We start from the raw sequence: 24,566 nt of genomic DNA, 5'->3' as shown, positions 1-24,566 counted from the left end.
GTGTTCATTAGCCACCCTGCAATGAGCTTTGTACGGGGGTCTTATTCCATTTCTACTAATGCACCTGGCAGCCTTGCAAGAGAGACAAAAGACTGAGTGGGATCTGAAGACAATCACAACCCTCTCTCATCCTGGAGAAGCTTGTTTGGCCATTGTATCCTTTCTGGGACTACAGAGAGGACATCTTCCTTCAGAATTGTCTCCATTTTTCTTGCCAGTCCTACATTTGTTCCCTATGCTCTGCACCCTACTGGACACTGTCTGGACACTATTTTGTTGGCTGTCCTCTGTTTTCTGCCTGTAAACGTTACTCTCAAATGCCTCCCTAACACAATTGCCTTCACAGGTGCTGCCTTTTATTTTGCCCAGTGGCTGCTCCATGCCCCACTGACACTCCACTCTCTGCTCTGCCCCTTCCACAAACACCTGCCCTTGCTTCTTATCTTTCTGTCCCACCTCCCTCAGGTCCTGCCCTTACCCCATCTCTTCCTATCCCTGCTCCACCTCTTCCCCTGAGGCTCCACCTCTTCCCGTCCCTGCTCCCGCCTTCCCTCAAAGTCACCCTTCACCCATCAGTATTACAATAATGTTTCCAGCATTCTTTTTGTGTCTTCACATCTCACTAATGTCCCTGAATATTCTGAACCTTTAAGCTTTGTTTCTATAAGCTTTGAGGAAACATGTTTATGTGCTTATGTATGGCATGAATAAGTGTAGGTTGAAAGCTCCGAGCATGCAAACATATTGTCTTATACAATGGGGATGAATCATGCATGGGAATCAAGGATCAAAGTTGTGAAATGGGCAACAGAAGCAATAAAAAAATAAGATATTCAAAATTTAACCAATAGAAAGAGAGTACCAAAAACGTTCCTCGTCTACGGTGCTATTTGGGCTTGGGTCGGCTCAGACACAGATTTTGGATGTGCTTCTGGTGACATTCTGTATGTAGTCCAGATATATGTCCTTTCTCTGCCTCAAATATCTCATTTCCAGGCCTTTAAGCCTCCTCTGTCTTTAAACAGCATAACATTCACGGTGAAGCTGGAAGCCAGGGGAATGGATAACATCTTAACACCCCACAAAACCCCAGCCTAACTGCTGAGTTTGATTTTCTTTTTCTTTCTGTGTTGCCTCCAAGAGTCTGGAAGGCAGCATCAACAAAGCTGCTGAATTCTTAGCCCAAAAGTACCAGGATCTCCAAAGACCTTACACAGTGGCTCTTGCGTCATATGCCTTAGCAATGGTCGGGAAATTGAAGACCGAGAAGGCACTCATGAAAGTTTCGCAAGGTAAATCAGGCATCTTATCAACAACTGCAAAAATGTGGCCAAGTCACAATGGGGTTCAGAGAGGAGAAGCAATGGTGGCTGTAAAGGGATTTAATTTATGAGGCATAACAGGCATAAGTTTGTCTCTTTAGCCCAGATTTGAGCTTTATCGGAGTGTATGTAAATCTACAATAACTCTCCTGACTTGAGTGGAGTTACTCCAGATTTACACCCTTGTGTCTGCAATCTGGATGTAGCAGAGATTATGGTATTACTTGACCTCATAAGGAATCTGAGGCTACATCTACACAGCAAAGTTATTTCAAAATAACAGCCATTATTTCAAAATAACTTTGCGAGCATCTACACCGCACACACACTGTTTTGAAGTAAATTCAAAATAACAAGCATGTTATTTAGAATTTTGCAAACTTCATTGCAGGAGGAATAATGCCTATTTTAAAATAGCTATTTCAAAATAGGTGCTGTTAAGACATGAAAAACCGCTACAGTAAATCCCTGAGATATGTGCAACCAAGTTGCACATGTCTCGGATTAACATGACTGCCGCCCCTGACAGGAGTGGGGGAACTGCTCCTGTCAGGGGTGGCAGCTGCTCCTGTCAGTGGCAGCAGCCAAGAATCAGGCCCTCAGCTGCTGCCCCTGACAGGAGCGGGGAAACTGGTGAAGGCTCCAGCCCTGATCAGTTTCCTGGCTGTGCAAGTGGAGAGGAGCTGGGAGTCAGGCTGCCACCTGGTCCCTGACTCCCCTCCACTCACGGGACCTGGAAACTGATCAAGGCTGGTGCCCTCAGCAGTTTCCTGGCTCCCCCAAGTTGTGTGGGAAATTTGCCTTATACAGGGGTTGCGAGAACACAACCTCCGTGTAAGTCAGGGGGTCTACTGTATTTTGAAATAAGCCATAATGGTGTCCAATGGCACTGTTTCGAAATAGGCACCATATATCTGGACATGCTGGTTCAAAATAGCTAGGTGCTGTTTCAAAATGCATTCTTGTATGTAGCTGTGTTTTTTCAAAATAAGACATCTCAGAATAGCTATTCCAGAACGGCTTATTTTGAAATAATGCTGCTATGTGCATTTTTGTAAGTAGTGAGGTTAACACCAAGGAACATCCCTGTGGCCCATCACCAATTCCTATCCTAACTGAAACAAGCCTTTGAGATCCCAATATTGGTTAGCTGTGCAACCTGCAAGGGGTAGCAATCAGGAGCCATGGGTTTGTTAGAGTTACTGATCCTCCTCACAGAAAGCTGTGGAAGGAGCCAGGACAAGGTATTGTGCAGTCAGAAGGTGTGGATGTCCTTGGGATGGTTCCTTTAGCTGGCCTTCTTTGTTACTGTCTAGGTGGAAGTAGCTGGGAAGAGCGGAATGCCCGCACCTTCAACATTGAGGGCACATCGTATGGCTTGCTGGCCTTGCTGAAGATGGAGAAGTATGAGTTGACCAATCGCATAGTCAGATGGCTGAGACAGCAGAACTATTACGGAGGGGGATATGGATCTACCCAAGTAAGTTTCATCCTTATAATCCAGTGCATCCATCTAAGGTCACGTTTTGTAGGAAGGTCTCTCGCTGGAAGGGAGTCTGGCATTGTACAAAGTCCTGGAGAATGCATGGTAGAGAACAATCCTGCATTGTCAGGAAGATGAGCGAAGTGACCCATCAGGTCTTTGCCCTAAGGCAGAGGCCAGCCTAAGAGCATATCTGAATTGCCTCACTAGAGGCTCCATCCCGCCAAGATGATGGGTGCAAGCTCATGTTTCACTTTGAGGTGTTAAGTTGTCCCCCAGCAGTCACTGGGCCCTTCTCTTCCTGTGAGCAGAAACACACGTGCATTTGGACTGTTTCTAATGTTTGTTTCGGTTTTGTCCATTGGTCTGGAGATGGGGTGCCAGACGTGTTGAACCAATGGTCTGAGTCCATATGACAAAGCCGTGGTGGATCATGACTAATCTGAATACATTTGGCTTTAATACATCTCTAAGTAAAACTGTAAGTTTATGATTTTTTATTTTAAATTGTGCTTACACAAGGCACTGGAGAAGATAAAAGTCCTACTACTACTGACAGCTAACTACAGATTACTATGGATTGTCCTCAGGTATCACTCCCTTCCTGATCTACAGGGGCCACTAGCAACTACAGGGATGGTCTGTGTCCAGCAATCTCTACACAGAATCCCCTTTACATTCCTTGCTGCCGCGTCTTGTCTTTTTTCTCTATCTAAAAGAAGGGTTCAAGCTCAGGTCTGAATGGTCTGTTTGTGGTGTTATGGGCCATGTCTTCAGTCTCTAACACCATTCTGTGTGTGCCACAGATATCTATCCACACATAGAAGGATTCACTGTCTTGTTGCACTCTGTCCACTTGTCAACTGGCCCCAGTTATTGGCTAGGGGAGATTGGAAGCTAATTGACCATGAGCTCTATTCCTGGCTTAGCCGCTTGCATCCTGAAAGACCCTGGGAAGGTTACTTCCCTGCGCTATGCCACCATTTCCCCATCTGTAAAATGGGGCTAAAGATATTATACAGCTTTGTAAAATGCTTTGAGATCTACTGATGAAACACACTATAGTGGAGCGAGGTAATACTGGTACAGAATCAGAACCACAGGGTTGGAAGAGATCTCAGGAGGTCATAGAATCAGAGAATCATAGAATGCTAGGACTAGAAGGCTACGTCTACACGTGCACGCTACATCGAAGTAGCTAATTTCGAAGTAGCGACATCGAAATAGGCTATTTCGATGAATAGCGTCTACACGTCCTCCAGGGCCGGCAACGTCGATGTTCAACTTCGACGTTGCGCAGCCCAACATCGAAATAGGCACAGCGAGGGAATGTCTACATGCCAAAGTAGCACACATCGAAATAAGGGTGCCAGGCACAGCTGCAGACAGGGTCACAGGGCAGACTCAACAGCAAGTCGCTCCCTTAAAGGGCCCCTCCCAGACACACTTTCATTAAACAGTGCAAGATACACAGAGCCGACAACTAGTTGCAGACCCTGGGCATGCAGCATGGGTCCCCAGCTGCCGCAGCAGCAGCCAGAAGCCCTGGGCTAAGGGCTGCTGCACACGGTGACCACAGAGCCCCGCAAGGGCTGGAGAGAGAGTATCTCTCAACCCCCCAGCTGATGGCCACCATGGAGGACCCCGCTATTTCGATGTTGCGGGACGCGGATCGTCTACACGTTCCCTACTTCGATGTTGAACGTCGAAGTAGGGCGCTATTCCCATCCCCTCATGGGGTTAGCGACTTCGACATCTCGCCGCCTAACGGCAATTTCAACTTCAAAATAGCGCCCAACACGTGTAGCCGTGACGGGCGCTATTTCGAAGTTGGCGCCGCTACTTCGAAGTAGCGTGCACGTGTAGACGCAGCCGAAGAGACCTCGAGAGGTCATCGAGTCCAGCCCCCTGCCCTCATGGCAGGATTAAGTACTGTCTAGACCATCCCTGATAGACATTTATCTAACTTGTTCTTAAATATCTCCAGAAATGGAGATTCCACAACCTCCCTATGCAATTTATTCCAGTGTTTGACCACCCTGACACTTAGGAACTTTTTCCTAATGTCCAGCCTAAACCTCCCTTGCTGCAGTTTAAGCCCATTGCTTCTTTTTCTATCCTCAGAGGCCAAGAAGAACAAGTTTTCTCCCTCATTCTTACGACACCCTTTTAGATACCTGAACACTGCTATCATGTTCCCCCCTCAATCTTCTCTTTTCCAAACTAAACAAGCCCAATTCTTTCAGCCTTCCTTCATAGATCATGTTCTCTAGACCTTTGATCATTCTTGTTGCTCTTTTCTGGACCCGCTCCACTTTCTCCACATCTTTATTGAAATGCGGTGCCCAGAACTGGACACAATACTCCAACTGAAGCCTAACCAGTGCAGAGTAGAGAGGAAGAATAACTTCTTGTGTCTTGCTCACAACACACCTGTTAATGCATCCCAGAATCATGTTTGCTTTTTTTTTGCAACAGCATCACACTGTTGCCTCATATTTAACTTGTGGTCCACTATAACCCCTAGATCCCTTTCTGCCATACTCCTTCCTCGACAGTCGCTTCACATTCTGTATGTGTGAAACTGATTGTTCCTTCCTAAGTGGAGCACTTTGCATTTGTCTTTATTAAACTTCATCCTGTTTACCTCAGACCATTTCTCCAATTTGTCCAGACGACTTTGAATTATTACTCTATCCTCCAAAGCAGTTGCAACCCCTCTCACCTTCGTATCACCTGCAGACTTAATAAGTGTACTTTCTATGCCAATATCTAAATCTTTGATGAAGATATTGAACAGAACCGGTCCCAACACAGACCCCTGAGGAACCCCACTTGTTATACCTTTCCAGCAGGATTGAGAACCCTTAATAACTACTCTCGGAGTATGGTTATCCAGCCAGTTTTGCACCCACCTTAAGTTGTATTTGCCTAGTTTATTGATAAGAATATCATGTGAGACCATATCAAATGCTTTACCAAAGTCTAGGTGTACCACATCCACTATCCACAAGGCTCGTTATCCGATCAAAAAAAAGCTATCAGATTGGTTTGACATGTGTTCTTTACAAATCCATGCTGGCTGTTCCCTAACACCTTACCACCTTCCAAGTGTTTGCAGATGATTTCCTTAATTACTGTCAGTGCTCCTACAAATGCAGCCCAATATGCCACTAGCCTCCTTGGCAAAAAGAAACATTGTTGATTCATGTCCCGCTTCTCATCCACTGTAATGGCTTTTTCAAATCCAGGGCTTTTTCTGCAGAACTGCTGATTAGCCAGTCAGTTCCCATGATTTAACCCTTGCCTGTGTGACACCCCACATAAACATGGTGCTTTCTTCATTGTATTTTTGATTCCTCTTCATTAAAGAGTCTATTTCGAAGTCATCAGATGCTCATTGCAAGAAGCTGTTACCCTTTTGTCTTCTCCCCTGTGTCCTAGGCTACCATCATGGTGTTCCAGGCGCTTGCTCAGTACCAGATAGACATGCCACAGGAGAAAGACCTGAGTTTGGATGTTGCTATTCACCTACCGCGTCGGGCTAGTCCGATAAAGTACAGAATCATAAATCAGAACGCTCTGGTGTCCAGATCAGCAGAGGTATCGTGCTTCTCTGTGTAATTAATACAGACCACTGATTAGTGGGCTAGACCCACCTCTCCAAACCATTTGGTGGGGAGGTGAAGAGGGGAATTCATATTCCTGGCATCAGGTCCAAACACATCCACACTTTTTACTCTGATTTTTAAGACCAGAAGGAAGGAACCATTATGATAATCTATTCTGATCTTTGGCATGAGCTTTGGGTAACGTCTAGCTGAGCTGTGAGATGTTTCTTCAATGCTCAGTCTTGATTTAAAGAGTCAAAGCGATGGAGACTCCATCGCATCTGGTGAGGCTCTGGGTTTGAGGTAGTCAGGCCTGGTGGTGGGAGCTTCCTATAGAGTCAGGACAGGGTCAAGGGCAATGCTGAAATCTGGGTCCAGGGACAGGCCATAGGTCAGAATAGACATGTCGAATCAGGACCGAAGTCAAGTCTAGAGGACAGCGAAAAACCTGTGCCTGGGGGCTATATACCTCAGGCCCTGCCCAGGAAGAGGCTGTTGAGGGGAGAGTCACAGCAGCGGAGTGAGCAGCCTTGGGCTGGCTGTGGGCTTACCTCTCACAACTCGAGTTAGTTATTCTAGGGTCCGTGACCCAGACTGTGTGGTTTGGAGCTAAATCCAGAAGTAGAAGGATCTGGAGAAACAATGTGTGTGGAGATCAAAGAGTTACTGCCTGGAAAGGTAACCTTTATCTCATTCATGTCTCTGCAGAGTCCCCCAGCCCCTCTGGGTGAATGACTATAGATTCATTTCCCCTGAATAATAATAATAATAATAATAACAATAACAATAACAATAACAATAACAACAAAAACACAAAAGACAATTAAACTTGGCCCAACTTTCCAGACCAAATGGAATGAAGACTTCACTGTGAAGGCACAAGGAAAAGGGCAAGGGACCTTGACTGTAATGACGATTTATAACGCAAAGCTCCGGGAAGATGCAGCTCAGTGTAAGAAGTTTGGCCTGAGTGTATCTGTGGAAGAAGCCCGAGGTGGTAAGTAACCTCCTGTCTTTTCTCTTCTGAAACTTGCTGTCGATGCTCATGGTTGGTCACAGGGACTCAGATACACCCTTTAAAATGCACAGTAACTATTGACAGCAACAGGTAAATGAAACAATATCTCTGTAATCAGAGTGGAGCGGTGAAGAGCTGGAATGTGTTACCTAGAAAGGTGGTGGAATCCCCATCCCTAGAGGTTTGTAAGTCCTGACTTGGCAAAGTCCTGGCTGGGATGAGTTCGTTGGGGTTGATCCTGCCTTGAGCAGGGGTCTTGACTCGATGACCTCCTGAGGTCTCTTCCAGGCCTAGGATTCTGTGATTCTACATTTTCAACTTTGGGAAGTCTTTTGTGAAGTTTCTTCACACTCTCCAAGTTCCCAAGTCCTACAAAATTATACCCATAGGGCAGAGACAACATGGTATGTCCAGGCATCACATGTTCTAAGTTGTAACTAGTGCAGGTCATTGCCGATCAGAGGGAGCAGGTGCTGCCTTGTCTCATTATGGCCCTTATTCACAGCAGAGTTGAAGCATCAGCTGTGGAAGGGAAGACAGGCCAGCTACTCTGGGTAGTCTCTCCCTCTGAAGTAGAGATGAGTCTATGCCAGGAAGTCTAGTTACAGACCCAAACTTCCAGTGAACACATTTCCAGACAGTGTGGATGTGAATTCAGCCTGGGACTGATTTCAGAATCTTCGGAGCCTGAAGCACAAGCCTCTGCTGCTTGGGAAAAGGAGTTTTCCTTTAGCTGTAAAGTAGCTGATTGTTACAGTAGCTATGGCTGGCCACAAAACCACACATTGGACCAGCATAGGATCAGTGTTCCCTGTAAGCTGAGGGTTTGAGCAGCTGCCCAGGAGAGATGCAGGTGCTACATAGATGATTAGGAGAGTGCTCACAGTACCCACAGCTGGCAAGAGCTGTTTCTGCTTGTGGTGCCCATCCCCATATGCCTTGTGCACATAACAAAATTTTTCACACCCATGGATGGTAAATGTTAGCAGGAACCCTTATATGGATCCAGGATTTTGGCTCTGCTTCTTACGGAAACAGGAGCCAGCCATGAATTTTGGCCCCAGTTCGTAGCCTTTCCAGCTATTCATGGAGTTCACACTTATGGGTCTCTCTGTTTCAGTCTTATCTTTCTGATAACCATAGACTGTATTTCATTTGCACCACCCTGCTGATTTCTTAGCTTGCATGGGGGAGATAGGCAGAATTATTTGTGGGCTGTGGGGGAGTCTTGTTGAGGAATTTTTCGCACCTACTGTCGGATCTGTTTTATTCCTAAGCCATAAAAGTACACCTGAAATAGCAGGGCAAATTAGGCCTTATCTTGTATGAAATTTACATGGAGATATTAATTTCTTTTCTCTTCTGCAATGTTTCTAGCTAAGAAGCCAGAAGGAGCAAAGCGTTCTGTCAGTATTAAAATCTGCATCAGGTATGGAGTTATAAAGCAACAGGAACTGGCAGAGCTCAAGCAAAATCAACATTTAAGTGACATATTCTGATCAAAGGGGTGTTTTCTCTTCTCGTTAGGTTCCTGGGCCAAGTTGATGCCACAATGTCCATCATCGATGTCTCCATGCTGACTGGCTTCTCACCAGATGTGGACGATCTTAAGAGAGTAAGTCAGTGTAATCTGAGCACAGGAAATCTCATAAACTGTGCAGTGGCTCGGCTGGGGCTTTCACATGGGAAGACCCAGTGCAGCAGGTGAAGAGGAAGGCTTCAGAGTTAAATCTGGAGGGAGACTGGACAGCTCTAAGATTGGTAATAAATTCAGGACAATTCTCCCTAGGTCGGTGAAGGAATGTCATCTCCATCGAGCCGTGTTTGGGTCTCAGCTCCATTCCCTTGGGATGTGTGGATGCAGCTTTGTTACCAGCACCATGATTAGCATGATGTGAGCCCTTCACTGGCATTCAGAGAGGAGATACCAGGGGAAGAAAATATCATGGGCTTCACTTTCTAGTTCTCACATGCGAACAGCAGCCTGGTCAAATTTCGCAGGTTCTCCAGCAGGGCTCCCTCTCATTATTTCCATCCACGGGTGGAATAAAATTTGTTCTGTGCACTATGACATGTGCAGATGGGCACCACCAATAGACACACACGCTGCCCACTGTGGGCACTCTGCTGTTCAGCTGGGGAACACCTAAGTCTCTCCTGGGCAGCCTCCCAAGCACTCAGCTCACAGGGAACACTGTTGCCCAGGCTGCTTTGAAAATCATGCAAGTCAATCCTGCTTTATTGTGCCGACTAGCCCAAGAGTGTCTTTGCTACAGTTTCTTGCTCAGTGGGGCCAGAATTTTACAAAACTCGCTTCCCTTTAGATCACCTGACCTGCCTGGTGCAGTTACTTTGGCCTGGAGAGCCATGGATACAGAAAAAGAGGTTATCTCTGGCTGCACACACTGGTTCATATAGTAACAGAGAGAAAGCCAAGCTAGTCTATATACTATCAAAACAAAAAAGCAGTCAAGTAGCACTTTAAAGACTAACAAAATAATGTATTAGGTGAGCTTTTGTGGGACAGACCCACTTCTTCAGACCATAGCCATACCAGAACAGACTCAATATTTAAGGCACAGAGAACCAAAAATAGTAATCAAGGTTGACAAATCAGAAAGAAATTATCAAGGTGAGCAAATCAGAGAGTAGAGGGTAGAAGGGGGGTGGGGAGTCAAGAATAAGATTCAGCCAAGTATGCAGAAGAGCCCCTATAATGATCCAGAAAATTCACATCGCGGTTCAAACCACATGCTAATGTATCGAATTTGAATATAAAAGAGAGCTTAGCAGCCTCTCTTTCAAGATTGTTGTGAAAATTCCTCTTCAGTAAAACGCAGACTTTTTAGTCATTAATAGAATGGCCCACTTCATTAAAATGCCGGCTAACAGGTTTGTGGATCAGGAGTATTTTTATGTCTGTTTTGTGGCCATTAACTCTTTGTCTAAGAGAGTTTGAATTCTGTCCAATATACAAGCAGCTGGGCATTGTTGGCACATGATGGCATAGGTGATGTTAGTTGAGGAACATGAGAATGTGCCCGTGATTCTGTGAATAACCTGGTTAGTTCCAGTGATGGTATCTCCAGAACAGATATGTGGACAAAGCTGGCAGTGGGCTTTGTTGTGAGGAAAGTTCCAGGACTGGTGTTCCTGCAGTATAGACTGTGGTTGTGGGTGAGAATCCTCATAAGGTTGGAAGGTTGTCTGTAGGAGAGAACAGGCCTGTCACTTAGGGCCTGCTGGAGTGTGGCATCCTGATTAAGGTTAGGTTGTAGGTCTTAAATAATGCATTGCAGTGGTTTGACTTGGGAGTTGTAGGTGATGACCAGTGGTGTTCTGTTCTTACCTTTTTTGGGTTTATCTTGGAGTAGCTGGTCTCTGGGTATTCATCTGGCCTTGTCAATTTGTTTTTTATTTCTCCTGGTGAGTAATTCAGATTTATGAATATTTGGTAAAGATCTTGTAGTTTTCGGTCTCTGTCAGTAGGATCAGAGCAAATGCGATTGTACCTAAGGGCTTGACTGTAAACAATGGATCTAGTTATGTGTGCAGCATGGAAGCTAGAAGGGTGTAAGTAAGTATAGCGATCAGTGGGTTTCCAGTAGAGGGTGGTACTGATCAGGCCATCCTTGATTTGTACTGTAGTGTCCAAGAAATGTATCTCTCGCGTGGAGTAATCAAGGCATAAGTTGATGGTGGGGGTGTAGATTGTTAAAGTCTCTGTGGAATTCTTCCAGAGTCTCTAAACCATGGGTCCAAATCATAAAGATGTCATCAATGTATCTTAAGTAGAGGAGGGGTAATAGGGGACAAGAGCTGAGGAACTGTTGTTCCAGGTCAGCCACAAATATATTAGCATATTCTAGGGCCATTGTGGTACCCATAGTAGTTCCACTAATCTGGGGCTATAAATTGTCCCCAAATTGGAAATGATTGTGGGTGAGAACAAAGTTAGAGAGGTCAGACACCAGATTGGCTGTGGTGACATCAGGGATGGTATTCCTGATTGCTTGTAATCCCTCTTTGTGTGGAATATTAGTGTACAAAGCCTCTACATCCATGGTGGCAAGGATGGTGTTGTCAGGAACCTTTCCAATGTTTTGTATTTTCCTCAGGAAATCAGTAGTATCTCAGAGATAGCTGGAGTGTTGGTGGCATCGGGTTTGAGGAGGGAGTCCACATAACTGGATAGTCCGGTGGAAAGGGTGCCAATACCTGACATGATAGGCCATCCAGGGTTCCCAGGTTTGTGGATTTTGGGAAGTGGTTCATATGTGCCAGACTGCGCCTTGGTACCTCTGGGCTTGGTAGTTCAGTGGTCAGCACCTGTTGGCCTGGCAGTTCAGAGCTCTGGCACCTCTGGCCTTCCTGCATCAGTTATGAAAGTGAGAGAAAAGTGCTTAAGCCCTGTCAGCATTTCCATTACAAATGAAGCCCTGTACATATGTACACCAGGGTCACTGGACATGAGACCTTTTGCATGAGAAGCGGAGCCATTTCAGCAGCAGTACCACCCCCATGGGCTGCCCTGCCCTGCCTACACCCTGATGTCTGACCCCCTCCATGCCGAGTTTGACTGGGGAGTACCTGGGACAGGGGCTGGGCGGGTGGCAGCAGTGGCTTCAGGAAATCCCCTCCCCATGGCCTCCCTTCCCCTCCTCTCCCACCTGCCCCCACAGGAAGATGATCCCCTGCGGCTGCCCCCTGCCCCAGCAATCCTCCCACTCCTGAGCTGAGCAAGGGGCAATTTGTGGGATGAGTTGGGGTAGGGTGGGGGGCTGTTAGACAGAGCGGGAGATTGGCGGGGCCCTTGGGCTGAGTGGAGGTTGGGTGTCTGGGCTGAGCAGGCGGTGGGGGAGTTGAGCTGAGGGGGGACTGTGTTCAGGGAGCGGATGGAAGTTAGGGCCTTGTGTGGGAGTGTCAGTCTGAGTGGGGGCTGTAGGGTGGGGTGTTCAGGTTGAGTGGGTGGGGGGCTTGGGGGAAAGGTGATGGGGCCTTGTGGGGGAGAGGTCAGTCTGAGCAGGGGTGGGGGTAGTCCTTGGGCTGAGCAGTGGGTGGGGTGTTTGGCCTGAGAGGTGAGTGGGGGGCTGTTTGGGTCCAGCAGGGGTGGGGTGGGGGGCTGTTCAGGGGGCAGGGGGAACAAACCAGGGGTGGCTGGAGGAGAGACAGGGGGCAGGGCCAGTTGTTGGGGACTTGAGGGGGTAGAGCCAGCTGGAAAGATGGGGAGGAGAAGGGCAGGGCCCTCTGTGGGGTGGGGGTGGTCCATATTTGCAAAAAGCTCCCCCCATTCCTAGAAATTCCTGCCTATGGGCCTGCTGTGGTTACCCCCATGCTTAGGAGCCAGACATGCCAGCTACTGCCACGAGCTGTGGGGAGCCAGGGCAGGGAGGGGGCCTGCCATAGTCCCGGTGTGCTACCCATCAAACTTGTAGTAGCCTCGTCAGCAGTGCAGCCTGGAGCCCCAGGGTCCTTTTTCTCCAGGTGTTCCACTCCAAAACCAGAGGCCTGACAACCCTAGCTGTGGAGTAACATGCTATTGTAACCGCGATGCCACTGTGTTGCACAGTGAGATGGGGGTTTCTTTCGCCCCTCCTGCAGCAGCTGCTGGATTTCACAGAAATGCTGCAGGACCTGTGATGCTTCTTGCTTTTCCTTGTTCACATTTAGCTTTCCAGCGGGGTCGACAGATACATCTCCAAGTTTGAAATCGACAAAGCCCCGTCCGACAGAGGCAACCTCATCATCTACTTGGACAAGGTAAAAACTCCACCAGCGCTTCCTCTGAGCCGGTGTTCATTTCAAGGGGTCCTGCTGAGCCAGACTGCATTCCCAGATACACCCCAGCACCCTGCAGACCTCAGCCGCTTGTCAAACTGCAGCCTGTAGCCAAGGTTGATTCACTGGCCCAAATTCAGGCTTTCCATTACAAGCAATGGAAGGGACCCAATCCTTGGCTGCTGTATATGGATGTAGGTCCATTGACTTCTCCACCATGTCCTTTGTTTTATTCTTTTCCATTCTCTCACGTCCATCCAGCCACCCTTCAACCTAAGCAGTCCTGTTATTTGCCCCACCCAGGTTTCACATCAAGAGGATGAGTGCCTGCAGTTTAAAGCTCACCAGTATTTCGAAGTTGGCCTTATCCAGCCGGCGTCCGTCACTGTCTACGACTATTACTCCATAGGTAACGCAACCTCAGCTCTCCTCACCATTAAAGGCATCGTGGGTCTGAGGTACACTGGTAGCAGTGCTCCTTGCAGTCTTTTGCTGAAGGGCTTAAGTATCATTTTTGCCTTGTAGCAGAGACTTGCCCTCTGGTCAGACTGAGACAGAGAGTAGCACAGCTGGGAACCAGTTGCCAGTTCTTAGCTCTAAGTACAGCCTCCCCATGTGCGTTCCTCCCCTGCCATTGGAAACAGAACCCAGGAGTCCTGATCCCCAGTTTTCTGCTCTGCACTAGCTGAGTGGTTCTCAGCCTGGGGTCCAGTATTGCAGGAGGTCCAGTAACAATAAAAGATAAATAAAATGAGCATAAAATATAAGTTTTAAATAAATCACAATGTTACAGTCCATTATTATTTTAAATTAAATATCTTCCAGTAATGGAAACATGGGAATAAATCGTCTAGGGAGGTTGTAGAATCTCCATCAATGGAAGTATCAAAGAGCAGGTTAGACAGACATCAATCTGGGAGGGTCTAGACCGGGGTCAGCAACCTGCAGTTCCCCTTTAAGGAGCCACGTGCACCTCCGAGCGCTGCTGCCGCAGACTCCACGTGCAGCTCTGAGCACTGCTGCGGTTAAATCAGTGCCCGCCATTAAACGGAATTTAGGTTTTTTTGTTTAAGCAGCAGCAGTCTCCAGAGCCACTGAGCAGTCAGCTGTGGCGGGAGGGAAGCTGGCAGGGCAGGGAGCTGCCCCTGTGTGCCACATGGGGGAAGTCAGCCTACAGGAAAGCTGGGGAGAGGGGCGGCCGAGCCTGCCCCTTTTGTTGCTGTGTAGCTGCACTGAGGAGGCAGCAGCAAGGGCGGAGCAGCGGGAGGGGGAGGAGGCGGCAGCCATGGAAGCAGCGCATGGAACTCATTGGCTGAGGCGGTGGGTTTGGGGCTGAAGGGGTTAAACTTGGGTCAGGATGGCAGTTTGGGGCTGAAAGGGTTAAACCTGGGGCTGGTAAAGCCTGGAGATGGGGGTAACTTAACTTTCTAACTGATACAAATCCTTGCGTGTGCACTGCCCTTAAAATGGGGTGACGAGAAGTGCAGTTTGATGTTGTTTATGAAGGATGGTCTCGCACTCACACTCACTGCTGCTGTTGAAGTGTTGATTTTGTTGCTGAATTTGACAAACCTGGCTCCTTTCACTATTACAGTTGCAGACCCCTGGTCTAGACAGCGCTGGGTCCTGCCGGAAGGGCAGGGGACTGGACTGGATGACCTCTCAAGGTCCCTTCCAGTTCTAGTGTTCTGTGGTTCTGTGAATGTTATGAATCACTGTCTGAAAACACAAGTTGTGGTTTCCCTTTTCGTTTAATGAAGTGTACATAGCGGCTGGAATTGGCTTTGATGGGGGCCAGGAATGGCTTGGGGGTCCGCACTCGTGGAGAGGTTGGGAACCACTGCTGACCAGCTCACAATCCCTTCTCCGCCCTTCCGGATGACTGCATCCCTTTCACGAGTTGCATTTGTCTTGTGTAACCCCTAGTTTCACCTCTCTTAAAAACTCTTTGCTTACAAAACCAGACATAACAATACAAATGTGTCCCAGGACACTGAGACTGAAAATTTGCCAACTTTCTGATTATTACAAAATAATTATAAAGTATATCAATGGTGGGAGATTTGACCCAGTTTTTCATTTGTGAGCCTTGTCATTCAGTGAGTGGTGGGGGGCTGGCTGGGTTCCTGGCTCCCAAGGCAGTGCCACTTCTAGCAGCAGCACAGAAGGAAGGGTGGCATGGTATGGTATTGCTACCCTTTCTTCTGTCTTGCTGCTGGTGTAACCACCCACAGCCCGACTCAAACCTGGGCCCTCAGGAGCTTAGAGCAGGAGCCTGTACAGTATGAACTGAAAGAGAGCTGGCTGTCAAGGAGACATTTTCATGGACTTTAAGGCCAGACAGGACCACCACAATCATCTGCTCTGACTTCCTGTCCACCTCCCACTTCCCTCTGATCTAACAATGCCCTCATTGCCTTAATACACCCATGCAAAGGTAGACCAATAATGAGGAGCATCTGTGACTACTAGCGGTAAATACTGTACATGCCGCCTTCCCCACTTTTCCCTCCAGAGGTGACATTGCTGCTCGCATGGTTAAGAAGGTGTCTCAACCCCCGTCCATGGTTTCAAGTTGATGGTTTCATAGAGCTAATAAAGCGGGTCCCACGAACAGCTGCTCCCTCCCCAGGAGCACCCAGTGAGATTTCTGCCTGAGTAACAGCTTCAGCGTTGATTCCTTGGCCATGTACACTGCGGCTGTTGTTCTGCCACACGGGGAATAATGTGTGTCCTTGAACTTTTCCTAGATGACCGGTGCACCAAGTTCTACCACCCGTCTAAGAAAAGTGGGCTCCTCAGTAAGATCTGTCACGGGGACGTCTGCCGGTGTGCAGAAGGTAAGGAAAGTCCTGTCTCTACTTACATCTCTGGTGGGGGGTCCCCGGTCAGCTTTAGCAGCAAACATGCAGTCCCAGGGTCCCCCCAGCATCAGCCTCCTTCCTGAGGGCTCTGGCTGATTCCAGATATAGGCTCAGAGCAGCCACAGGCAGGAAGGTCCCTGGGTCTGTCCCCCAGCCTAGAGCTCTGACCCTTGGCTGGCTGTGTCCCTGCTCCAGCTCCAGCACAGGAGTGGCAGAACCGCAGCTGGAGGGAGGGCGCCCTCCATGGAAATATGGGGTGGAGATACCCCACATAAAAACATGCGCTCCTGGGGAAGGGAGGCAAGAGAGGACCCAGCAGGGAGCAGAATCCAGAGGGTCTGGAATGGGCCATGAAGCAAGTGGGAACCCCAGGGACCCACCTCCCTAGCCTGAAGCCAGCCCCTCATCCCTGCAGTGTCTGCATTCCCAGAGCACTTCCATCCTCCCTCACCACCTGCCCTCACCTGTGATCCTGCCCCCCCTTCTCCAATGGCCTCCTCACCTGCCAATCACAGGAGAGCTGGCAGCTGGGTGACCAGGATGGAGCAGGTGTGGAAAGTCAGTTCCTCGTCTCTGCCCACCAGGGTCTTGGGGGCTGGGCCAGGCCAGCTGATCTGTGCAGTGAGGCTGCACACACTGAAGCAGGGCAGTCTGGGATGCAGTGGGAGTTTTTGGGTTTCCAGCCATTGCTGTGGGGGTGCTCCTATGAAACATGGAAACATACCTGGGGTTTCCAGGGTCAGAATCTGGCCTGGGTGGGTGGTGATATGATGTCAGTTAAAATATCTGGGTGCTCTCATTCCTGAGCACCCTCCGCTGGCACGTGGGAGCCCTCTTGCTGCTTGTGTCATCACAGAGGGCAAGTATGGAATGGGCCAGGGCAGCTCCCCTCCTCTGACCACTGGGCAGGGATGCTGTAGATGAGGGTGGAGTAGGGCAGCCAACTTTCTAATGGCTCACCCTTGGCCCACCCCCTGTCCAGAAGCTCCACCTTGCCCCATCCCTTCTCTGAGGCCCTGTGTCTCACTTCTTCCATTCTCCCTCACTCTGTCTCCTGCCCTCCCCCATTGCCCCCATTTTCTCTGGGCTGGGACAGGGAGTTGGAGTGTGAGGAAGGGCTGAGGGCTCCAGCTGGGGCCAAAAATGAGGGGTTCCAGGGGCAGGGAGAGGGCTTGCGGCTGGGGCAAGGGATTGGGGTATGGGAGGGAGTTAGGGGTGCAAGGCCCAGTGGCATTTACCATCACTACAAGAAAGCAGGTGCCAGGTTCCTGAGGCTCCTAGGTACAGGGAGGCTCTCTAGGAACACTGTCCTTATGCCTGTAGGTGCTGCCCCTGCAGCTCCCATTGGCTGCACTTCCCAGCCAATGGGTGCTGCAGAGCTGGCACTCCACACATTGTTCCTGCCTCCAAGTGATGGCTTCACAGCTTCCATTGGCTGAGAACCACGACCAATGGGAGCTGTGGGGACAGCACCTGTGAGCGAGAGGGCAGCATGTGGAGGGAGCGCTTGTTCCAAGAGGCCTCAGGGACCTGGCAGCCACCTCTGGGAGCTGCACCGCCCTAAAGCAGTCAGGAGCCTGCCTTACCCTGGCACCCCACTATGCCACTGACCAGCCTTTAATGGCCCAGCCAGCAGTACCGACTGGAACTGCCACGGTCCCTTTTCAACCCGGCCGTTGTTCTGTGGGGATTTTTTGCAGCCTGGCTGTCTCCTGGCCATACAGAGAGACTGTCAGTCTCCAGGCCTGTCCTGCCAGCACCTTTAATTCCCCACCTGCAGCTCCACTGAGCCCCACGGCCAGCGCCTGGTGCTGACTCAATACCTATCAGCGCAGAGAGGGAAGTTGCCTGTGATTCGCAGCCCTGTTTGTGCTCCTTGGTTATTTCCTGTATCCAGGGATGACAAGAGTCGTCACTGAGCCCTGGGGGGAGCTGGCTCTGGGCCCCTAGAATGGGTGGGGCTGGAGCCTTCCCCACCAGCCCTTCTACACCACTGGGGCTGCAGAGCGTGTGCCGTCGGGAGCTCTGGTGGTGAGTGAGAGGGCCGGGCGCATCAGCCGCTGCTGAGGTAATGGCAGCCAGGAAGGAACCCTGGGTCCTTTTAAATTGCCGGACCTGGTGCAGCTGCCCCTCTTGCCCCACTTGTCGGCGGTCCTGCCTGTATCCAGGCAGAGTTCCTCTGGGCAACATCCACTGATTCCTTTGCGGAGCTGTCTGATTCTGTCTGCTCGGTAACACCTCATTTAGACCCTGTGACCTACACCTCCATCGCTTGTTCTTCTTTTACTGTGTCCGTCAGTGTGGAGGGGGTGGGCTTCATGAACGCTCCCTCACGTGAGGAAGTTCAGGTTAGCACTGCTCACCATGCCCAGGAATCGCATAGGTGGGCACCTGTGGGTTAGTAATAATGGAGATGAATCTGTAGTCTGATGACTGGCCCCCTTAATGATGCTCTACACCATCTTCCTTCCCTGTAGAAAACTGCTTCATGCAGCAGAAGATAGAAGGTGCAATCACCCTGAACAAGCGAATAGAGGAAGCCTGCGAACCTGGAGTGGACTATGGTAAATCTGTGATTTGGATCTGCCAAATGGTTTTCCATGAGGAGAGCACAGAGACGGGGTTCAGAATTCGCTCCAGATTGTACAGATTGTGTCTGAGGCTGAATCAGGGGTCAGGTCTGGATTTGCTGGGGAAGAAACCTGATGAGATTTGGGGCCCCAAAGTCCTGGAAACTAACAAGAGCAGATGATGGTTTGAGATACAATCTACCCTTAAGTAGCTTTCAGAGGTAGCTGTGTTCATCTGTTTCAGCAGAAACAACAAGGAGTCCAGTGGCACCGTAAAGAGGAACAATTTTATTATGGCATAAACAGTTCTGAGTTGCGACTCACTTCATCAGATGCATGAAGGGAAAGAAAACGAAACAGGCAGGAGGGTTACAGAGATGGGAGTGGCACATCAGAGTTAATTCAATCAGGGTGGATGTGGATAAGAAGGTGAGAATATCTATAGAGGAGAATATGGATTAGGAACGGCTCTCTCATTACAAGAACCGTTTCAGAATACGTCTATTCTATGCAGAAGATCGACCCAGTCAGGGTCGCTCTTCCCAGCTTTGATTTTGTGAGCCTGGTAGTGATGCACAAAGTCTATTTCTCTGGGGTTAGCAGTCAACCCTCTACTCCTCAATATTGCAAAGAGAAAGGGAGGCTGATGGCAGAGTAGCAACTCATGAAAGCTTCTGGCATAATAAGACTGGCAAGTCCTTAAGGTACCACTGGATTCCTTATTGTTTTAACCATAAGTATTTATCTCCCTTGCCCAACGTTTCCCATGTATGTGAGCACCTCGCACCTCACTATCTTTAACGCGGTTAGCCTCACAACTTTATGTGAGACATGCTGTTATCCCCATTGCACAAAAGGGAAACTGAGGCACCAAGCAACTAATGGTTTGGCCAAGGTCATACAGCCAGTCTGTGAAGGGACAGAGAAATGAACCCAGGTGTCCAGCTGCCACCTTCACATGCCACAGGGCCCTCTTCCTCACAGCCAGTTTTATAAGTCAACCACACACTGAATTCTCTAGGGAGAAGTACTGCAGACCTTCAGCAAGTAACCTGTATGCCTTCCTTTTCTGTTTAAGTGTATAAAACCCGGCTGGTTAGAGTTACTGAAGAGGACGGTTATGACAACTACATCATGGAAATTTTGCAAATCATTAAAGCTGGTAAGGGCTCCCCTTCTGGTCCCTGAGAAACAAGCAGCACCAGCAGCAAAATCAGGGTGCCGTTTCTTGGCATGACCTTTGGTATAAAGGCCTGCACAAGAGCAATGTCTCTCAGACAGAGGAGGTGCTGGAGCAGTGGCCTCTAACCTTCCTTAAGCACAAGATCACTTTTTGAGTGTAAGTCAGTCCAGGATCTACCTCAAAGCCAAGTATCCTTGCCCCGCCTCCTTCCCTGCCCCTGCTCCAAGGCACCAGCCTGCTTGCTCTGTGAAGACGGAGGACAGGGTAGCAGGGAGGGAGTCACCCTGACATCAGCACCCCCCACCTTCTGCCACCCCCACTCTGCACAGCAAGTAGGAGGCTCTCAGGAGGCACTCTAAGGCAGAGGTCTGGAGCAGCACTGCAGTGTAGGGGGTGAGGCAGTTGAAGTGCCTGCACTTGATAGCCCACTGGCCAAACCAGATATAAAACCATAGAATCCCAGGGCTGGAAGAAACCTCAGGAGGTCACTGAATCTCAGCCCTTGCCCAAAGCAGAACCAACCCTAACTAAATCATCCCTGCCTGGGCTTTGTCAAGCCGGGACTTAAAAACCTCTCGGGCTGGCGATTCCACCACCTCTCTAGGTAACACATTTCAGTGCTTCATCACCCTCCTGGAGAAATAGTTTTTCCTAATATCCAACCTATACCCACCACTCTGTGAGTTGAGACCATTGCTCCTTGTTCATTATGGAGAACAGCCTCTCTCCATCCCCTTGGGAATCCTGCATCAGGAAGTTGAAGGCTGCTACCAAATCACCCCTTACTTCTCTTCTGCAAACTAAATAAACCCAAATCCCTCAGTCTCTCCTCATAGGTCATGAGCTCCAGCCCCCTAATCATTTTTTCTGCCCTCTGCTGGACCCTGTCCAATGCATCCACATCCTTTCTATGCTGGGGGTCCCAGAACTGGATGTAATACTCCAGATGTGGCCTCACCAGTGCTGAATAAAGGGGAACAATAACGTCTCTAGATCTGCTGGAAATACTCCTCCTAATGCACCCAATATGCCATTAGCCTTGCTAGCTACAAGGGTACACTGTTGATTCCTATCCATCCTCTCAGCCACTGTAATCCACAGGTCCTTGTCTGCTACTTAGCCAGCCTGTAACTGTGCTTGGGGATCTTCTGTCCTAAGTCACCTGTCAGAGGGTCCAGGATCTATCAATAGATCCCAACAGTGACTGCTCTCCTAGAGCAAGGATAATGCCATCTCACACTCCAGCAATCTGTCCTAGTGCCACAAGGGGTCAAGAAGGAATTTGCTCAATCCACCTAGGCAGCTGTGCCATGGAGAGGCAGGCAAAACAACAGCAGGGGAGACCTCTCTTTGCTTACAGCATTGTTTGATTGGCCAGGCTTGTGGGCTTCTTCAACCTTCCTCTGAAGCAGCCGGTATTGGTCATTGTGGGGGTCAAGACCAATGTTCCCTCTAACCTTTTCCATCCCTGGATTTATTCCATCCATGTGCAGAACATGTTATGTGCACTGAGACACGGCAAGTATGCACCACCCACAACAATACCTACCCCCCGGCTGTGAGTGCTGTGCTAATCAGCTGAGCAGCATTTGACTCTCTCCTGAGCAGCCGCACAAGCACACAGCTTCCAGGGAAGACTGGTGAAGACACCAGACTTGATGGCCCTTTGGCTCAGGCTGCAAACGGTGTGGCTGAATCTTGCTTCTTCAGTGCTGACTTCTGTAATAAACTCCAAGTAAGCAGCGATCGAATGAAGCCCAAAGCAGCTTCATGCCCTGGGACCTGATATGACTGTTCTAAGAGATTTGGGCCCTCTTGTGCTAAGCACTGGAGAGTTAGACACACACCCTCTGTCCTGAAGAGATTACACTCTAGATTTATTCGCCCCGTTTCGCAGGTGGAGAACTGAGTCACAAAGAGATCGAGTGTCTTGCTCAAGCTCACACTATGAGTCTGTGGCAGAAATGAGCTTACCTGTGAAAACTTGAGTCCCACCCCAGTGTCACAGTCACAAGACTGGACTTCCTCTTTGTAATGAAGCTGGCGCATCAGTGATTGGTTACTCCAGGAGCTGCCCTGGAACTGAATTTCTACTGAAATCTCAAGAGAACACCTAGGACTCTCTTTTCCTCTGTTCCTTTCATCTTCGTCCTTCTCCACCTCATGCTGTCTCCTCTTCGCACTGCTCTTATCTGTAACATTTTTTACCCCTTCACCCCAGGGACTGATGAAAACCCTCTAGGAAAAACCCGCACGTTCATCAGCCATGTGAAATGCAGGGAGTCTCTGAGGCTGGAAGTTAACAAAAACTACTTGATCTGGGGACTCAGCACAGACTTGTGGCCCAGGAAGGCCGAGTAAGTAACCTGTGGTGGTTGTTCATTTGTCAGTTTCACTCCCTTCACTTAATTACTGTTGCAATTTTATGTACCTGTCAGGCCCCTGTTACTACACTTTAATGCATTTATTTTCATTATGGGAGGTTATGACTGTCATGTAATTGATGGATAAAACAGGCACAGACAGCCTACTGTCCAGGTCCTCCCATTGACTGGCCTTAGGTGACCTCTCCAAAGTAGCAAAAGGACACTGCTGGAGTGGGTGGAAGTTTCTAGTCATTTAATCGTGGACTCCCCAACTATTTTACCAACACACATCACATTTCCAATGCAATTTCAAGCTCCCTGACCCAGCCAGAGTTCCTAAACCACTTGGGTTTAAACTGGCTGGAATTATAATTAATTAGGGTAAAATGAGCTTCACTGGCAAAGGTGTAGCTCATGGAGGTCAAAAGTTCCATCCTCATGCTATGTATGGAGCATCACAAGCTGGGATCTGTAGTGTCTGTGTATAGGCTGGCCCCCTGACAGGGGAGGCCACCCATGTTCCCACATAAGTCAGTGTGACCCTTAGGCGTGCATTGCACATGAGCCACCTGTATGGGAGAGGAAGTCTGCAGCCCTTCCCTTCTGCCTAAGATCTCTTCTCCTTCCAGTCTCCCACCCACTGGAGCCACAAGCCTGCCACTGTGGCTGCCAGCCCTGCTGCGCCACCTCCAGTCCAAACTGGCTGGCCTGCCCAAATGCCTAGTGCCAACCCCAGAGACAGCCTGCAGAGGCCGTGGCCAAGGGGAAGAGGTGGGAAGCAGGCAGGGGCTTGGGGCAGGTTCATGCCTGGCTCATGCCCTTATGTGAACCCAGACACCCTTGAGAAGCTGGGCAAGTTGATTGGACACACTTTGTACTGCATTCCTCACCCTTCTGTCTGTCTGTCCCAGGCTATCCTACATCATTGGCAAGGACACCTGGATTGAGAAGTGGCCCAATGAGGATGAATGCCAGGAGCCGGATTTCCAGAACCTCTGCCAGGAGTTCCTTGAGTTCTCTGAGGCCATGACCATGTTTGGCTGCCCAACCTAAGTCTGGGTCCAGCTTTCCTCGCTGCCCCAACAGGACAGTCTGAGCTGAGATAGAGCACAACAGTTAGATCGACTTAGCTCCAGTCAGAGTCCCAGTGCTGCTGACATGTCTCTCGCCCTGTCCTCTGCGGGGGGGTCCCTCTCTTCTTACTGTTTCTATATATATATATATATATATATATATAAAAGGCTGATTTCTTACCCTGGCCACTGTGTGGCTTTTTACCAATCCTTACGATGTCTGCAATACAGCTTTACTACAAGGCTGGTGGTGTGCAGGGTGCAGGAGTCAGGGCAGGGTCTTGGAGATGTCGAGGGGCAGGGAAGGAAGCTCAGGGACTCAGGGCAGGAGAGTCCCAGCTGGTGGGGATTTCTCTGCCCTCCTGGCTGGTGAGGCCCTTCTCTCTCCCCCCAGCCATCAGGGGCCTTCTCTCTCCCCTCAGCTGCCGCTACTCCCTCAGCCACCAGGATCTGGGGGGAAGGGTTTGGGTCAGAGCGGCTACTTACCTGGTCAGGTACCAGGCAAGATGGTGGAGCCCCAACCCTGCTGGCCACTGTCTTGATGGTGTGGCTGCCTCCAGTGGCCACAGTCAGTATCGCGCCCCTCCTCTCTGTGCCCCTCCCTTCCCATGTTATGGAAAATAGTCCCATTTCCAGCATGTCCCATTTTCCCAGCACAATCAAACCCTGACCTTGCTTTAAGTTAGGATTAGAGGAAGCAGTATACCAGATTTGGTGGTCCTAGCTCTTGTGGTTTAGGAGGAGCTTTTAAACAAATGGACTCACAGACAGACAGTTGGACTCTAAAATGTAGAGAGAGACTGGAAGATTTACCAGACATTGCATATTTGAATAAGTTTTGTTTGTTTGTTTTTTCATTTAAATCATTGCTGTGTGGTGGTTCTGGGATGAGGGGTTCATTATACAGGCTGCTCTGGGCAGAGAGTATAATCAATCCCTCTGAAAAGCTTCTCTCCATAAATGCTGCAGCTGCAGTGGACACAGATGAGGGAGGGGTACATGGGGATAAACAGCCACCCAGGGAAACAGACACATAAACAGAAACTCTCTAAAATATGTCGTAGATAGCTGTACCTTTCCCCTCCCCTGCCCCCGGCTGTCCCAGTGGGTTTATTGCTGTTCTGGTCCCCATCTTTGGCCCATTGTTGCCCCCTGTGGTCACTATGCATTATAACTGTCCCAGCTTGCAAAGTTCTCCCTTTCTGTGTTATAAGAAACAACCATATTCCAGGCACATATCATGTTCCTAGCGCAGCCAAACCCTGACCTTGCTTTAAGTTAGGATTAGAGGAAGCAGT

The 24,566-nt window shown here is 49.2% G+C and overlaps 1 protein-coding gene across 1 annotated transcript in view; it reads left to right on the top strand.

Moving 5' to 3' along the window:
* LOC142003402 (A.superbus venom factor 1-like) overlaps positions 1-23,466 on the top strand; it is a 70,479-nt gene extending 47,013 nt beyond the window's left edge. Inside the window, exons 28-40 of the mRNA XM_074980325.1 lie at positions 1,142-1,292; positions 2,639-2,802; positions 6,250-6,408; positions 7,263-7,413; positions 8,812-8,863; positions 8,962-9,049; positions 13,105-13,194; positions 13,516-13,621; positions 15,963-16,052; positions 18,554-18,640; positions 19,725-19,808; positions 22,051-22,186; positions 23,107-23,466. Of these exons, the coding sequence (XP_074836426.1) occupies positions 1,142-1,292; positions 2,639-2,802; positions 6,250-6,408; positions 7,263-7,413; positions 8,812-8,863; positions 8,962-9,049; positions 13,105-13,194; positions 13,516-13,621; positions 15,963-16,052; positions 18,554-18,640; positions 19,725-19,808; positions 22,051-22,186; positions 23,107-23,248 (1,500 nt within the window). The 3' untranslated portion in view covers positions 23,249-23,466. The remainder of the gene's footprint in view (positions 1-1,141; positions 1,293-2,638; positions 2,803-6,249; positions 6,409-7,262; positions 7,414-8,811; positions 8,864-8,961; positions 9,050-13,104; positions 13,195-13,515; positions 13,622-15,962; positions 16,053-18,553; positions 18,641-19,724; positions 19,809-22,050; positions 22,187-23,106) is intronic.
* The last annotated feature ends 1,100 nt before the right edge of the window (positions 23,467-24,566 follow it).

The sequence above is a fragment of the Carettochelys insculpta genome, chromosome 29, assembly GCF_033958435.1.
Source record: "Carettochelys insculpta isolate YL-2023 chromosome 29, ASM3395843v1, whole genome shotgun sequence".
NCBI lineage: Eukaryota > Metazoa > Chordata > Testudines > Carettochelyidae > Carettochelys > Carettochelys insculpta.
The sequence above is the reverse complement of the archived record's forward strand: the minus strand, read 5'-3'. Positions and strand labels throughout refer to the sequence as shown.